At 35.9% G+C, this 16,652-nt stretch overlaps 3 protein-coding genes and 1 long non-coding RNA gene across 4 annotated transcripts; 2 read left to right on the top strand and 2 right to left on the bottom strand.

Moving 5' to 3' along the window:
* Nucleotides 1-3,327: 3,327 nt before the first annotated feature.
* LOC128555883 (uncharacterized) lies at nt 3,328-3,771 on the top strand. Its single transcript, XM_053539675.1, has one exon. The coding sequence runs from the start codon at nt 3,328-3,330 to the stop codon at nt 3,769-3,771; it is 444 nt and encodes a 147-aa protein (XP_053395650.1).
* A 2,399-nt stretch (nt 3,772-6,170) lies between these two features.
* LOC128556030 (complement C1q tumor necrosis factor-related protein 3-like) lies at nt 6,171-7,269 on the top strand. The gene is made up of 2 exons (XM_053539927.1): nt 6,171-6,500; nt 6,762-7,269. The coding sequence occupies exons 1-2, from the start codon at nt 6,227-6,229 to the stop codon at nt 7,232-7,234; spliced, it is 747 nt and encodes a 248-aa protein (XP_053395902.1). The 5' UTR covers nt 6,171-6,226; the 3' UTR covers nt 7,235-7,269.
* A 5,023-nt stretch (nt 7,270-12,292) lies between these two features.
* LOC128556029 (uncharacterized) lies at nt 12,293-14,745 on the bottom strand. The gene is made up of 3 exons (XR_008370402.1): nt 14,628-14,745; nt 14,160-14,262; nt 12,293-13,766 (listed from the first exon to the last, which is right to left on the bottom strand). It is a non-coding gene; the product is annotated as an uncharacterized LOC128556029 (long non-coding RNA).
* A 20-nt stretch (nt 14,746-14,765) lies between these two features.
* Nucleotides 14,766-16,119, bottom strand: LOC123539242 (uncharacterized). The gene is made up of 3 exons (XM_053539674.1): nt 15,844-16,119; nt 14,846-15,175; nt 14,766-14,771 (listed from the first exon to the last, which is right to left on the bottom strand). The coding sequence occupies exons 1-3, from the start codon at nt 15,856-15,858 to the stop codon at nt 14,766-14,768; spliced, it is 351 nt and encodes a 116-aa protein (XP_053395649.1). The 5' UTR covers nt 15,859-16,119.
* Nucleotides 16,120-16,652: the final 533 nt, after the last annotated feature.

The raw sequence follows: 16,652 nt of genomic DNA, 5'->3' as shown, positions 1-16,652 counted from the left end.
CATCGTCGAACACGAAATGGCCCCCCTTGATGCATTCAGTAATTGCACAAGGAACAGAAATTATAGCTCACTGTAAAACACAAGTTCTCTACAATTCGGTTTAATCTGACTGGACTTCCCTGGTGGGGCCCATATTTGACCCCCAGGGAAATAATCTGAACAATCTTGGTAAGAGGAACCCTAGATTTTTGCTCACATACCAAATATCAAAGCACTAGGCCCTATGGTTTTGGACAAGATGACAGAAACCATTTAAACTAGTTTCCTGGCCAATGTGACCATGACCTTTGACCTAATGACTTTCAAAATCATAGGGGTCATATGCTGGTCATGGCCAACCTAACAATCAATTTTCCCCCTGACACTATGCCCAAGCATTCTTGAGTTATTGCCTGGAAACCTTTTTAACAGTCCTGGTCACTGTGACCATGACCTTTCAAATACTGAACTCAAAATCAATAGGGTCATTCTTCTGGTCATGACCAACCTCCCTAGCAATTTTCGATACCCAGGCCTAAGCGTTCTATGATTTACCATCGGAAATCGTTTTACTGTGTCATGGTCACTGTGACCTTGACCTTTAACATACTGACCTCAAAATCAATAGGGGTCATCGCTAGTCCATGAACCAACCTCATCAACGTTCATGACCCTAGGCCCAATGTTCTTTGAGTTATCATCCGGAAACTGTTTATACTATTCAGGGTCCTGTGACCTTGACCTTTGACAAACAGATCTCAAATCAATAGGGGTCATCTGCTGGTGATGACCATCAACCACCCCTATCAACTTTAGATCCTAGGCCCAAGTGTAACTTGGAGTTATCATCCGAAACGGATTGGTCTAAACAATTATTCCCCCCCCGACCGACCGGACAGACCGACCGACATCTGCAAAACAATATACCCCCTCCTTCTTCGAAGGGGGGGGGGGGGGGGGGGAGCATAATAAGTAATTGAGATATTCACCTGACAAAAAACTCGTGGTTTTGTTCTATCATAAACGAACAGTTTCGTGTGAAAAGATACCTTAGAAGTCATATATGTCCATACCTACGAGACATTTCATTAACTTCTGATATAAGAACGGTTTTTAGAATATCATCGTATTTACTGGCAGCGTCGTCATGTGGAAAGAACGTGCAAGAAGTATTATTATTATTAGGAGTATTAAAATTTTCACTTGTCATTGTCTAAATTTGATGTATTATACTTCAAACAATATAATTTTCAAACAAAATTTGTATGTTCATTGTCCGATACCATCATAAAAGCGTATATGTACCGCTTTTGTCCCTGCACTTCACAATTACTGACGCATTGCCTACCTAACGCCAATGTTTCTTAGCATCACTACAGAACTGCCATAGATAGGACACAATAAAAAAAATCTCTTTGGTTTAAAAGCTAAATCACTGTATCCATGCGGACGATATTCATTTCAACACAAAGTATTCTATCAAATAACACGTTATTATCAATTAATTGTGAATTATTCAGTATTGACTCTTCCCTATAATCTAACAGTTTCCTGACTAATGAATGCCATAATCATCATACATCATATCAACACTTTAAAACAGTAATCCTGTTCTCCTTGCTAGCGGCAATAATGTTGAATTATTAATCCTGCGGTCGAACTATACTCATTAATTGTTTCAAGGTGGCACACCAGTGCAAGTATTTGTATTATGCTGACGACACGTCGACGTGATATTTTTCGCCATGTTTAGGTCGAGAAATAGCGCATTAAAATTTTATCAAATATTTTTAAATAGTTTAAAACGAAATGTCACATTGCACAACTGTCTTGATTGATTTACAGACATGCATCAGACATGCTGAGCTGGCTATTCACTGTGCAGAATAATTTCGCCATCATTTGCGCCAAAATGGAACTATTCCGGAAGACGTATTTAAATTACCATTTTCGATCCTGACGTGTATTAACAAAGGAGCGTGACGGTCTACCACTTGACGCCATACATGCGCGAAGAAACAGTACTATCACATTTGATCTAAATTTTACAAAAGACATATTTGAATCGAAATAATTTATAGCAAAACCACATTTGAACACTATTTATACACTCTGGCTGTTAAACGTCGTACGAAATAAGTGCACTCGGACTGCACCCTCGCGTAATTATTACGCCCGACGTATAACCGCCCATCGTGTAAAGTGTTAAAACACGGTTTGCCATAAATCATTTCTTAATTGCAGGCAGACGATACTAAAAAAATCGAATGTATAATTATTTGTTTCATTTTTACTTGGTGTCCAATCTTGTTTCTTTCGCCCTGCTAAATTATATCGAAGTTAAACGAATCTCAATGCAGAAGCCTCATTTTAGTTGACAGTAGAAACAAATTGTAAATATATAACAGCCTGTAATATTTCACTGATGACAAATTGATACAATTTAGCAAATTAATATTTTCATTGCGAACTTCGTTATAAATAAATGTTGCAGACCAGTTATAGCGTTATACATAACTTGTCTTTTTGTCAGCATTCGTACATATTAACGTAGTTTTAAACCGTTATGAAAATGCCGAACTACTCTTTAGGAAACAATACAATTAATGCGACCATTGGAGCTGTAGTAAAACAATTACCGCCTGCATTATTGCCAGGTTGGCCGAATTGTTCTCCAACGCCAGACCGGCTACCTCCAGATGGGGGGGGCGGTACCTAGAAGCGAAAGATTGGATTGCTACAGGATACACCGCGCTTAAAAATGTTTCGGCGTATTCGAAATCTTCTGAACTATACTAGTATCAGCCGCTCAAGTAGAAAAAATGTCTTCGACAACGCCTGTACCTGGTTACGCTGCAATATCAGATACATTGTTTTTTACTCAAAAGGGACATCTTAGGACAATGGATAAGACATACATGGAAGTATGATATAAGGAGTTTACACGAAATTGTCTGCAAGTTTACAGTTTGGTTAACCTATGGTACATTGCAGTTTTCCTCCTGGTTACTGGTCGCTCTCACGATAGAACGGGTTGTAAGCGTTTTGTGGCCTCACAAAGTAAGATCCAGCTGCACCACTACCTTTGCTAAGGTGGTGATAATCGTACAATTTGCCACCATTTTTGGACTCAACTCTCACTGGTTTTATGGTCTAGGAACATCTGAACTAAAATACTACGCGGTGAAAACCTGCATGCCTATATATGAGGAATACTCCTATTTTTTTCATCACATTTGGCACTGGATTAATTTTGTCATTGCCTTTGCTTTACCTTTCATCATTCTTGTCATTGGAAACGGCATCATCATCTTTAAACTAAAAACATCAGAGGTGAAAAGGAAGAGAATGAGTGTCATGAACCCAAAAGGCAACACTGAGAAGGCTGAAAAAGAAAAGAAGACAATAACGATTGTGTTAATTTTACTGAGTGTTGTGTTCTTCTTGAGTCAGACCCCAATGTCAATTTATTATATCTACATTCCTTATGGCATTGCAAAGGCTAATGAACTCGCATGCGATAACTATCCGGAATATACAAAACAAGCAGAAGCTATATGGTTGTGTTATACAGTCGTGAACTTACTTGGATACATGAATGCGACCCTAAATTTTGTTTTATATACAATTAGTGGCTCGCGATTCCGCGCAGAAATTGTAGCCCTGTTCCGATGCAAAGGATCACGAGCTATTGGAGTTTTTGAAACATCAATTAGCGTTAGAGATGGCAGTCGCAGAAGGCTTGGATCAGTGACAGGGAAGTCGAATGTGACGACAATATCTACAGATTGAACATTTTAACAAAATAAGACATTCATCGCTTTTGAAATGGTTTCAGTTTAAATGTGAATGAAAGTTTCTAAAAACATTGTTACATTCTAAAGACAGTGTTTTAATCACAATGAATGGTCTTAACGTCAAAGGCTAAACAAAAAACAAACGTCAACGTCATATGACCTAACTGCCCCAATGAAATAGATAAATAGAGAATATTAGGTTACTGTCCTTAATATTATTAAAATTATTAAAGCGAGTCGGGAAAATATAAAAGCGAGGCTCGCCGAGACCGTTATTTTTTCGTATATGAATTTAAGTAAATTTAAATTTTATAAGACAGTAACCTAATGTTTCTATTTATCCTACCTTCTTATCTAAATCATTCTTTAATTAAATTCAAAATTTTACCCACCAACAAATCCTGAGTCTGTCTTGCACAGAAATTAATACGACGCTCCCATTACACAAGACAGTCTTAAAATAAAATAAATAAATATGAGCGAAAAACAAAGGCTATCCCTTGTTCTGCTTTGTGTCTGACTTCTCTGTTCTGCTAACATAAAAGACTAATTTTTAATTTGCCTGCCAAGGTGAAGTTTTTTTGTCCGAAGTTCAGTTGAATCTCGATTGCCCATCCTCAACAAGGCAAACGATTTGACGAGACTTATATACACGTACACGGCATATCGCCCGCTGACAAAACAAATAGGCAAACCGTTTTCCTCGATGATTTTATTCAATAACACTCCAATTACAGAGGACAAATATAATCCTAGATTGACGTGTAAAAGCTAAAAAAAACTTTTTCTGAAACAACGCTATACATGAGTCACTTTCCTCCGTTTCTCCGAGCGTTTCCGATATAAAAACTGTTTGTAGTAATCGCAAGTACGGTAATGCAACACTATACATTATGTGATGTCTCACATACCTAATAAAAGCCCGTTTAGGAAATAATTCATAAATATGTCTTTAGTAGCAGTTTATTCTCAAAAAACAAGAAGGCGTCGTTTTTTTTTAAAAGAAATCCAAAAAGATCCGCCAAGCTTTATTTAGTCACTGACCAAGAATAAACAAATTATATCTGACCCCTTGATGTTGCCTTTTTTTGCAGAATGTAAGGATAAAGATTATAATTTTAATTTTGAATTCTTTTTGTTTTTAAAGGGTTAGATTTATAAAGGTCACCGAAAGTACATTTTTCCGAGCGAGCATAATGTCATATATTTTGATATATTCAAACATTTATATTTGGTTTAGCTTGTGCAATCTTTTATTTGTATGCACTTTGTCAGTGTTACGATGGTAAAATTCAACAACAACACTGAATATTTATCTTTATCAACGTTCGGCGCTTTACGCCTTCATCAGGATAAATAAATATAAACAACGACGTGACGTCATGAAGTAAACGTTACGTTGAATGGCGGAAAAAACATATACTGTTTTTGTTTTTTAGATATTACATAAATTAATTTTTTTTCTTTGTCAGTGTTGACATACTAGTACACTTAATGTAAAGTAATATTTAATACTGTCTCCGTGTTTCTAATCTGTTCAGTCCGATTTCTTATTTAATGAATAATTTGATACAGAGACAGATTTAAATATTCGAACGTACAACTGAAGTACCGTAAAAAGACAGAGGATTGCGGTTTTTCAAATGGAATAAAAAAAGATTAATTCCATAATCAAATCACGTGTAAACCTACATTTTTTTTAAAAAAGTAGGCTTCAATGGGATAGCCGAAATACTGTGACCCACTGTTTACGATACGTTTGAACGTAAGAAAACCATCTAGGACCATAACTGGACACCTCTAACATTGATTTAAGTTTTACAAAAGGAGAAAATTGGTATTTATCCAAATATGACCAAAAACTGAAATTCTTTAAAAAAAGTAAAGTTTAAGTTTCCTCTCATCAAAAACTAGTTATGTGGAGACTGCGTGTTTGAAACTTGGCTTTGCTTCATCCTTGTTTTTACCGAACTGCATGTAATATTTTGTAATTTGTTCATAACTGATTTTTTTTGTCGTAAATAAAAAACTTTACATTTGGGGTATGGGAAACCTATTTGGAAACAACCAAGAAATGATCGTAAATAATTCAATGAAGTAGCTGGACCTATGTTCAAAATGGGCTTGTGCTCATTGAATGAGCCCGCTACAAAAATATTCATGCCTATTTTCTTACATTTTGGTGAAATTAGTAATATTCAGGGGCATACTTTGAATAAAATGATAACTTTATCAGTAAAAGTTAAATTCAACATAGAATATAAACATTAATGTAAGAAACAATAATTTAATTTGACAGTTGCAAATGAATTTTAATATGTCCCAAATAGAGCTTAGCTTGTCCTTTAAAAAAAAATGTGACAGAAAGACAAACCGTGAATGTAGGTTATCAGTTGTATGTCTTCAGTTTAGATAAGTTTCTGATTTTGGTAACGTCATAAAATAGAAATATGAAACTTTTTATTTACTTTATGTCTGGAGTTTTATTTCATGGAATTCATTCTCAAAATGATGAATACAAAGAAAGACTGGATGCCATGGAACGTAGTGTGGCAGAAATGAAAGCGAAAGCAGAAAGTTCTGAAGCTAGACTTCGCGCTGAAATAAAATATTTACACAATCAGGTCGAACAGGACCAACAAAAAATGAAACTTATGGAAGTATCTTACAGAACAGAGCTTGAAAAAGTTCACCATAGGCTTGAAGGATGTTCCAAAATATCAAGTAAGAAATTCTTATAAACAGGTTTCCATTTATTTCTTAATAAAGCAATAATGTTATGTTTAGTATGTTAACTTTCATTCTAGGTCAATCAGAATAGATAAAGACTGTCCCGACAATACTAAATTATTATTATTGCAGGACGCGAAAAAAAAGAAGTATGTGAAGTAAGAACTCAGAAAAATCTGAGCAGCTATTGCTGTAGATGAACCCGTGTCAAAGTTTAGTCATATATTCAGTTGATTTCCTTTTGTACCATTTTAGAAAACTACGATAAAAGAAGTCTAGAAGCGGATATGCAGACAGAAGTAGCCTTCTTTGCAAAGCTTGGACAGGAAAAGACACATCTGGGAGTTGAGCAGACAATTGTCTTTGATGATGTGGTAACAAACATTGACGGGACTAACTCTCCTGTGTCCTACAACCGGCATACTGGCGTGTTCACCGCACCCGTCAACGGTTTATACGTATTTTCCACAACAATTCTGTCGTCGTATCATTCAACAAGCCACTTTCGATATTACTTGAACAACGCACCGTTAACAATTATGTACGTACATGGTAATACAAGTAGCGGATGGGATTCTGCCAGTCAGACGGTGGTACTGAGTTTGAGCCGCGGTGACGCCGTATCGGTAAAGAATACGGAAAATGACACAGGAGCGCTTGGTGGGGGACATTCAATATTTTCCGGTTTCCTGTTGCGCGAACATGAAGGAACTGTTATTGTTGGCTAAAACTGTTTATAAATGGGAATAAAATAGATATAGAAGGGAGCGTGTCAGTGTCTTTATGACTCATAACAAGTTGCATCTTATATACAGTACATTATCTTTCAAGGAAATATGAAGAAATGTACATAATACTTTCATTTGTGAATAAAAAAGTAGTATTTCTCAATCTGTATTGTTTCGTAAAATTTGTATGACATTTTTATCAGATCGAGTGAACTTTACTTATGATAAAATATTTCTGAATAAGTTAAAAATACGATAACTTTTTGGGCATAAAAATAGAAAGAAAAAGTGAGTATGTCTTAAACACTATTATATATTATTTGTCAAGGCTGCGAAAACTTCCGGACACTACCGATATTTCTAAAAAAATAATTTTGCTCAAAACAATCATAAGCAACCTAGACATAAGATCATGATTTTAAGCAATTTTCCAACCTAACAATAAATATCAAAGAAAAAGAAAACACCAGTTCATTTCAAGCTACAGAATTTTCTCACAATGCTGAGTTTTTTTTTTTACTTTATTGGTTTTCATGTTTGTAAACAACCGCTTACTTTTAAGTGAATTCCAAATTGCTTTTAAATACAACCATTTGATGCATTTAGACCGCTACACTTTGCCATTCAGTCATGGAATGACAGCGATTCCGGTAAATGTCCCGAGTTTTAATGTAATCCGATTTTATTGTTAATCATTTCTCATCATTTATCTTCTGCGTGCATTTGAATTTTATATTGATGATTTATTCTTTGTTAAGTTTTGGTAATACGTGGAGCATTTGAAAAAGTAGTTTTAGAAAAAGCATCCGCCCTGCTCGTCAAATATTAAAACAATGAATCTAGGCATATAAAAGAAATTATTACATGTACAGGTGATGTGGCGTGGCTATACTTTTTTGAGCCTGACAATAAAGAGAATAATAAAATGTGGGTAGGTGAAAATAACGAAGGCCCTGTTATAGCACGGCGGAGCAGAAGCGGCCAGCGGTTATGTATGTCCTAGTTCTATGTGCTCGAGTCCCTGCTATGAACACAGAGTGCTACTGTACATTTTATACAAAGAAATGTCCTCTCCTGCTGTTCTCTACCCACTTTACACACAAAGCGCTCAAGACCAGGGGCGCGTGGCATTAAGCTGCTACATGACAACGTCCCGGCCCATCGTTTTGCCGTAGTACAAGAATACCTCAAGGAGAATTACATTGAGGTTTTACCACACCCAACATATAGCCCTGATCTCTCCTATTATGACTTTTGGTTGAACGCATACATCAAATTATGCTTAAGAGGGCGCCGCTTTGAAACGTGCAGCGCAGTTGGAAGCGCTTTTTATCAGTGTATAAACAATATATCTAAAAACCGCTTCCAAGGAGAATTACATTGAGGTTTTACCACACCCAACATATAGCCCTGATCTCTCCTATTATGACTTTTGGTTGAACGCATACATCAAATTATGCTTAAGAGGGCGCCGCTTTGAAACGTGCAGCGCAGTTGGAAGCGCTTTTTATCGGTGTATAAACAATATATCTAAAAACCGCTTCCAAAATGCATTTTCTGAGTGGCTTTTGGGCCTGAAATAGTATGTACAGTCAGGTGGTGAGTACTTTGAATGTCTCACATAACCATTTCTTGGAAAATAACTGAGGTATCAATAGCCCGCAACTGTTGCCACTACGTTTCAAACGCTCCTCATAAAATCAGTTTGAAACATGCGGATGGATCCCTGTAATCATGGGCCAAAATAAGCGCACGGACCCATGCATTTTATTTGACCACATGGTAGAAAATATCCAAATAACAGCTGTAAGCATTTTTAATAAAATCTATATTGCAGGATTTTTACTCTGTGGGGATTAGTCATCAGAACTGTGTATTTTCCGATAGATTCATGTTATAACAACTTGTTTGAGGTTAAAATGGTAAAATCAGTCTAAAGAAATATCGAGTACACGACCTTATTTTTATATAGGCTGAATTTTCTACGCAACGTTATAATGCTATGCATAAAGTATGTGAAATAATGCATGTTATCTTTAGTAGCGTCTATGATTATATGATTACTTCGAGATAATCGAAACTCAAACTAAAATCGATATTTTGTGCACATGTTTTCTTTGCGGGACTTAAAAATGCCTTCGAGATAGCTGGAGTTTGCAAAACTGTAGTTTTAACTCCATTTATTGAAGACTTCTTCTTCATCAAAGACGACAACAACGTAATGATGTGAACTATAATTGTAACAATTGTTTGTTTGTTCGAAAACTTCCCTGGACAGAAATTCACGATTTCATTTTGTTTAATTTGACCATCAGTTTTGACGTTTTCATGCATCTTTAGATGCCAGGTCTTATATTCCATTCCAATAACATCAAAATACAATGTATGTTATCTAACTGTATCACATGATTACTGACAAAACGTTACTGATAACACTAGAAGTCATGCTTACCGATGAACGTCTAATGGGAGCAGCCAGCCTGGGGCTACTGGTATTTGACATATTATTTGCACCTTAAGAACTTGGACAACTAAAGGATATTTATCGTTCGTTATAGTTTAATTTGTTTGCAAATCGAGCACCCCACTCGCTCGAGAATATTCCATCGAAATACGAAAATACAGCACCGATTAAGCGAGTGCATTAATTTGCATTAATGACAAAATATGCAATTAATCACGATTAAGCTAGACATTAAATGAGTGCAGTTTTGCATTTATGACTAAATATGCTATTAAACATGATTATATATTCTCAAAGGCGTCGTTCAATACAATTGTCAGTTTACAGAAAGATTATTAGAAAAACTGATTTATAACTATAATAACATTTCAAACTTCAAAAGGATTTGAAAATCACTTTTGAGTTTTAAGGACGTCTTATGTAAATAAGCCGCATCAAGCATAAACAGCCGTAATCTAATTTTTTTTCACTATTTTTCAGTTATTACATCAATTTATACGATTTTTAAACTTTCTTGCAATGTATTATATTTTCTATAGTTGAAATGGACTATTACCGCCGTAAAAATACAAAAATCGTAACCCACTCTACCAGACGAACGTCAAGTAACGTCAAAAAAACGTCCGACATTAGTAATCGTCAACGTACATAAACCATGGATGACAGAAAATAAAGCAATCCTTCAATTATTTATCTTATGCAGCATCGATGTCACATATAATAATATTAGTTACACATACTGCAGTGCGCTGATATGGAGTATACACTACCAAGTAAATTCTATGAGGGCATTTAGCGGAATAAACTACACATATTGTAACGAAATTTTTCTTGATTAGTCCCTTCAAGGTGAATGTTAAAAAATAAGTAATAACATATTTTCCTTGTTTTCTAATGTCATTTATCTTAAGTGCCATTTCATCAGGATAAATTTGTAATATCTTCATTTTTACACTACACATGTGATTGTCCAATCGTACCGAAGCAGGGGGCCGGACAAAGAACGTCCATAAAAACGGACGTCCTCACCAGCGGCCTGACTTGGGCCGGTATAGATACGTCTGACGTTCCTTGCTGATCCTGCTTGCCTAATAACTACGGAAGATCAAAGGTGTCCATTCGTAAATATTCGTCTTGCAAATGACAAATCGGATTTCCTCGGTGACGTCTGCGCTAACCTTCATGGTACACACCCGGGGTTCGCTTTGAATTGAAGCGGAAGTGATCATATTTGGAAATGTTTGGCACTTATTTGAACCGATCCACCGAGGAACGATCTTCCAGTCTCTCACACTCCCACCCATTCTCGTCGTAAATGTAACCGGTACTTTACTGGTGTGCCGACCTGTGTACAAATCTACCACGTGCTGGAGTGTGGTCACCAGTTCGAAACGCCGATACAAACTTCTTAATAGACATTTACCGAATTAAAGCTGACGTGGACTGTGAACACCTAAGACGATCGATTTTTCAAGGGACCGTCTCACATGATAAATTTTTAATTTGATGTTGGTAGGAAACACTTTCCTGCAATATTCTTCAATATTAAAGTTGCGCATCTGCGACAAAGTTGAAAAGATGAGCTAGTCTGATCGCAGTTGTATCCGTATTCTCCTCGTTCCGTCGACGTCCCAACATGAAAAATTCTAAACTGGGACAGTTGGAATCAAAATTGTAGGTCACAGGAAAAACATTGTGAAAACTGTAGAAAACGTAATATCTTGCGTCTCCTTTCCTTGTTGTTATTATACCCCGAAGGGACGTATTTTGGATAACAAGGGTGTTCCTCTGTCTGTCTGTCTGTCTGGTTGTCTGTCTGTCCTTTAACAATTCGTGTCGACTTCTGCTCCTGAAGGATTTTAAACCAAACTTGAAACAAAGTTATCCACCTCAAGAGGACGTGCATAGCGCCTTACAGGTGGCTTTGCTTTAAGGTCAAGGTCACACTAAGGGTCATCAATCGTGTCCGCCTCTGTAACTCTTGATCTGTATAGGGATTTTAAAAGAACATTGCCACAAAAGTCCACCACATCCAGACACGTGCAGAGCGCATGTTTTGGATGGCTAGATACAAGGTCAAGGTCACAACACTAAGGGTCATAAGGTCATATAACTTTGTTCGAGTGCGATGTTTAACTGGTTGAAAACTTGCTTGAAGGATTTTAAAGACACTTGGCACACATGTCACCGCACATTGAGACGAACGTGCAGAGCTGCATGGCTCGCTCCAAGGTCAAGGTCACACGTAGGGGGTCAAATGTCACATGACTTTGTTTGTGTTTAAGTTTGCTTTGGCATTGCGGTGCTCTTTGTTTTATTTGGCATATCCATTTTTTTGTCACTTACAATATTTGTTTTTTATTGAATTACTTCCCTTTTAATTACTCTAAATAGGTTATTTGTAACTTTTTTATTACTGGCCGTAGGGAAAAAAACCCAATACCACTTTTTTTCCGTGGTACAACACTGATGGTACCGTGCAAAGTTAAGGTGTATTTTGACTTATCTGTACCTGGTAATGATTTAGTGGACTTAGAGTTTTTCGGGAATTTCTCCCTTTGTTGTCCTTTTTCACAGTTTGGGGGCTTCAACAGTAAAGTTCTTTAAATTTTGCTCCCATCCCCTGATATAATCCTTCGAGCGTATATTGCCTCGCTTGGCGGAGCACTTGTTATTTCTGTATTAGCCGCGTTAAAGAATTTGTATTCGTATAACTTTATTGTTTTAATTTGTCAGTAGTGGATGGACAAAGAGATGGACAGCCTTTTTACTAGATAAATGAACGGAAGATAGGAAAATAATCAAAATAAACAAATCTTCCCACCTATACTGTATTATGGCATAAACATGAATGAAATGAAATTCATTTCTTGTTGACAGTTTTCAGTTTATACAATCAATCCGATATGTTTTCTTCTACACACAAGGGATGCACAGACATGTACGGTTCTTGAAAGTCGTTGTCGTGAGTGCCTCCATATAGAGCTTAAACTGAGCAACATCAGAGTTATAATTTCTTGTCAAATCAGTGTTATGGGGATTGATTTTCCTTGTGTAGACTTCGATAGTAAATAACTATTTTAAGTTTCAAGTCAAAAGCTTTAATAGTAACAGAGATATTTGAAATTATCAAAACGTTTAACAAAATAATCTAAGTTAAAAAAGGGCATAATTCTGCCAAAATCCAAATCAGAGTTATGGGGTTTGCTTTTCTTGGTGTAGGTTTTGATAGTTAATAACTATTTTAAGTTTCAAGTCAATATAGCTTTGATAGTAACAGAGATATTTGACTTTATCAAAAACTTTAACCAAAAATTCTAAGTTAAAAAGGGGCATAATTCTATCAAAATTAAATCAGAGTTATGTGGATAGTTTCTCCTGGTGAAGCCTTTGATGGTAAATAACTATTTCAAGTTTCAAGTCAATAGCTTCGATAGTAACAGAGATATTTGCCTTTATCAGAAACTTTAACCAAAAATTCTGTTAAAAAAGGACATAATACTAACAAAATTCAATCAGAGTTATGGGGATTGTTTCTACGCGTGAAGACTTAAATAGTAAATTAGTATTTTAAGATTCAAGTCAATAGCTTTGATAGTAACAGAGATATTTGACTTTATCAAAAACTATAACAAAAAATGATAAATTAAAAAGGGGCATAATTCTGTAAAAATTCAATCAGAGTTACGGGGATTGTTCTTCCTTGTGTAGACTTTTTAAGTTTCAAGTCAATAGCTTTGACAGTAACAGAGATATTTGACTTTATCAAAAGTTTTAACCCAACGGAGACGCCGACGCCGACGCCGGAGCGAGTGCAATAGCTCTACTTTTTCTTCGAAAGGTCGAGCTAAAAACAGGCACATCCAAATTTATATCACCTACCGCATAGTGATGATATAATAACTCAAACCCTATTGCCGTTATAAACTCTTTTTCATATCGCGCATAATATAATTAAACTATGTTGAGACGGTCCCCTTGAAAAATCTATCGCCTTAGGTGTCCACAGTCCACGTAGACTTAATCCGTAAATGTCTAATAGTCCCAAACCCGGCGTCGATCAGGCACCTGCACAGTAAGAATATGAAGACGTATCACGCTGAATGGTTATGACTGATCATGTAGATAACTAATTAGTGTTTTGATGTTAATGTATAAAGTTAAATACCAGTAACATTATCACTTGCAATCTTCATTGGTCTAAAATCACATTGAAAATGTGTGTCAAAATTTAAAGCAATATACATTCTAGTTGTTACTATACTCAATTACACATTGTCGTTATTTTTTTTGTTTTTTTTTTTGTTTTTTTTTTTAACATTTCACAACGTGCATTTGCTGGTATGGATCGAAATCTTTTAGTCTTATACTTAAAACTGGATTTAGCTAAATGATTCCCAAATACAAATAGAAGTGTTTAACGATTTGGAACTGTTGCACTGAATAATTAATTATGACAACCTTTTGTGTCCTGGTAACTGCATCATATATCTGATTGTTCTGTGCCGCCCAGTCATCGTGCGCCATGATAAGTACGCCAGCACGTATCTGTTCTTGTTCTGACCTGGTAAACAGTTGTACATAAACGTTATTTATAATAAATATTGTCAGAAATAAACTACCTCAAATAAAACACAAACTTCAAGATGTAATCGCCGTTTACTTTCAAATTTAATACGGTATACATGTACATTTTTATGTCGTACATATCACACATCGTTCATATGTTTCGACTTGCGCGGCTCATATATTCTTGAAACTGGACAGACATAGAACTGTAACAATGTAACACAAGAATAAATCTTTACTTAAGCTACGATTTGTCAAGGGGCTTTTGTGACCGTCAACAGCAGCTTTCATACAGAATGAAATTATAAAAACAGGATATTAACTACACGAAACGTTACGCTAGTCAACGAAAATACTTACCGAAACAATTATCAGCATGAATACCACATTCCGTCTCTCCAGTACCAAACGTGTGGAAGGTGTGATCAATCATTGATATAACAGAATCCGGTCCGTGTACATTCTGGCCATCTTTTCCTGAGAAAAGTTAAGAAGCCCTTACATCTAGCATCAGAGATTATCCTCTCGAGAGTGCCCATAATTAGCATTTCCTTTTCACTTTTTGTCATTTCCCTTACATTAAGAATGTTTGATTCAAGCTGAGAAAAAGTGAAATTACTGAAGCAGTTTTTTGTACATTTGCATCCACTGTCATAAATGGTTTTCACATTGTTAATATCACACTGTGGATCTTCACTATTTACATTAGTGTCTTCATTAACTTGAGTTTCTGATTCATTACCGTAATCCTCTGCAAGGGGGGTAGCTGTGTAATATCTTTGAAGACGGGATTCAATGCTAACATCTTGCACCTCCTCAATATCAGTATCAGTATCATAAGTTGCTGCAGAACGGCCAATGTCAGTTTGGTCTGTCAATCCAAAGCATGACAGAAGATCATTTAGCTCCTGTGCAAATGAAAAATAAAACATTTCGTAATTGAAGCATGCCATTGAAATATATTTAATGAAAAAATACTAAACAGGAAAGAAAAAAAATAAGTTGAAAAAAAGTTGACTAGATGAGGTTTCGAACTCGAAAATTTCTTCCCTCTAGTCAAACACGCAAACCACTCGGCCACTGCGACGATAAGCATTTAAGCGATGAAAAATTAGGTTGATTTAATTTTTCGAAATCCCTACCATCCAAGGTCGTTGAAACATAAATAAACGGGATGATTTTTATTGAATATTTGCTAAAGCATCTAATTGGCAACATATTCATGTTTGTTTCCGCATTGCTTTCAATCTAAATTTGTTCATATGCATAGAATCTTCGTAATACAGCAGATCTATGCATGAGCATTTGCAAACAAAAATCAGTATTCATAATCATATCTGCCTTGTAGAGATGTATTTAACACTTTTCTTATATTCCAGAATGACATAAGTTAATAAGCAATCTAACACCATTATTTATACAATCTAAGCATTTTGACCGGTCCCGACCTTCGACTTTGCTTGAATATTGAATGATTATAGACGTAGATCTCTTGATATTTTGAAAAGTTATGTGGGTAAATCAATTTGAAAATACTTTCTCTGTCATCATTACAAATAGTTCTATAAAATATTACCTCGAACGTATCCATTTCTTGAAATTTTCTTCTGTTTACAAACTGTCATGTGAAAATACGGGCGCCGCCATTTTGATACGTCATTTCTAACATTTGACGTCATATTACTCGGAACAATTAATTTAACGATAACGGCTATTTATGCTTGACGCTGAAATTCTCTCCCGTCTGATGTTCGAAATTGTAACACTCTGCACACCTTCAAAACCAAAATCACGAAACAACAAACAAAGTCTCCCGCCCTTTTTAACGTTGGAACACGTAAAAACCAGATATTACATACTCGTCTACGCCTCGGTTGCAGCTCTTTAAATTTTGACCTTCACAGGAACTATATTACCGATACCGCTCTCTGCAGATGCGGAGCCCCTGAGACTGAGTTTCCCATTTCTTGCTTCAATGTCCCCTTTACACCATGCATAGACCTTGAAAGAAAACCTTGGCAATCTCCCATGTGCAAAAACAGTTAGCAATCTCCTTTATGGAGATGAGCACCTCACGTTCGAACAAAACAGTCAGGTGTTTCTAAAAGTGCAAAGCTTTATATCTTCTTCTAAACGATTCGGTTAATGTATTCGTATTTTGGACTGATGTCAAGAGCTGTGTGAGCCCCTCCTTTCTCTTATTTTCTTTTCTATCGATTTTATCGTTCTAACTCATTTCTCACATTAATTTTTTATTTGATTGTAGTAACGTGACATATACACATGTTTTAAAGAGTCCGTATACTTAGGTCATTTCTCAAGACGCTCTACCCCAAACAACTTTCCAACTCTTGAAACATTATTCAAGTATAAATTGAATTACCT

The sequence above is a fragment of the Mercenaria mercenaria genome, chromosome 3, assembly GCF_021730395.1.
Source record: "Mercenaria mercenaria strain notata chromosome 3, MADL_Memer_1, whole genome shotgun sequence".
In the NCBI taxonomy this organism is placed as follows: domain Eukaryota; kingdom Metazoa; phylum Mollusca; class Bivalvia; order Venerida; family Veneridae; genus Mercenaria; species Mercenaria mercenaria.
This window is presented reverse-complemented; position numbering and strand designations above follow the sequence as displayed.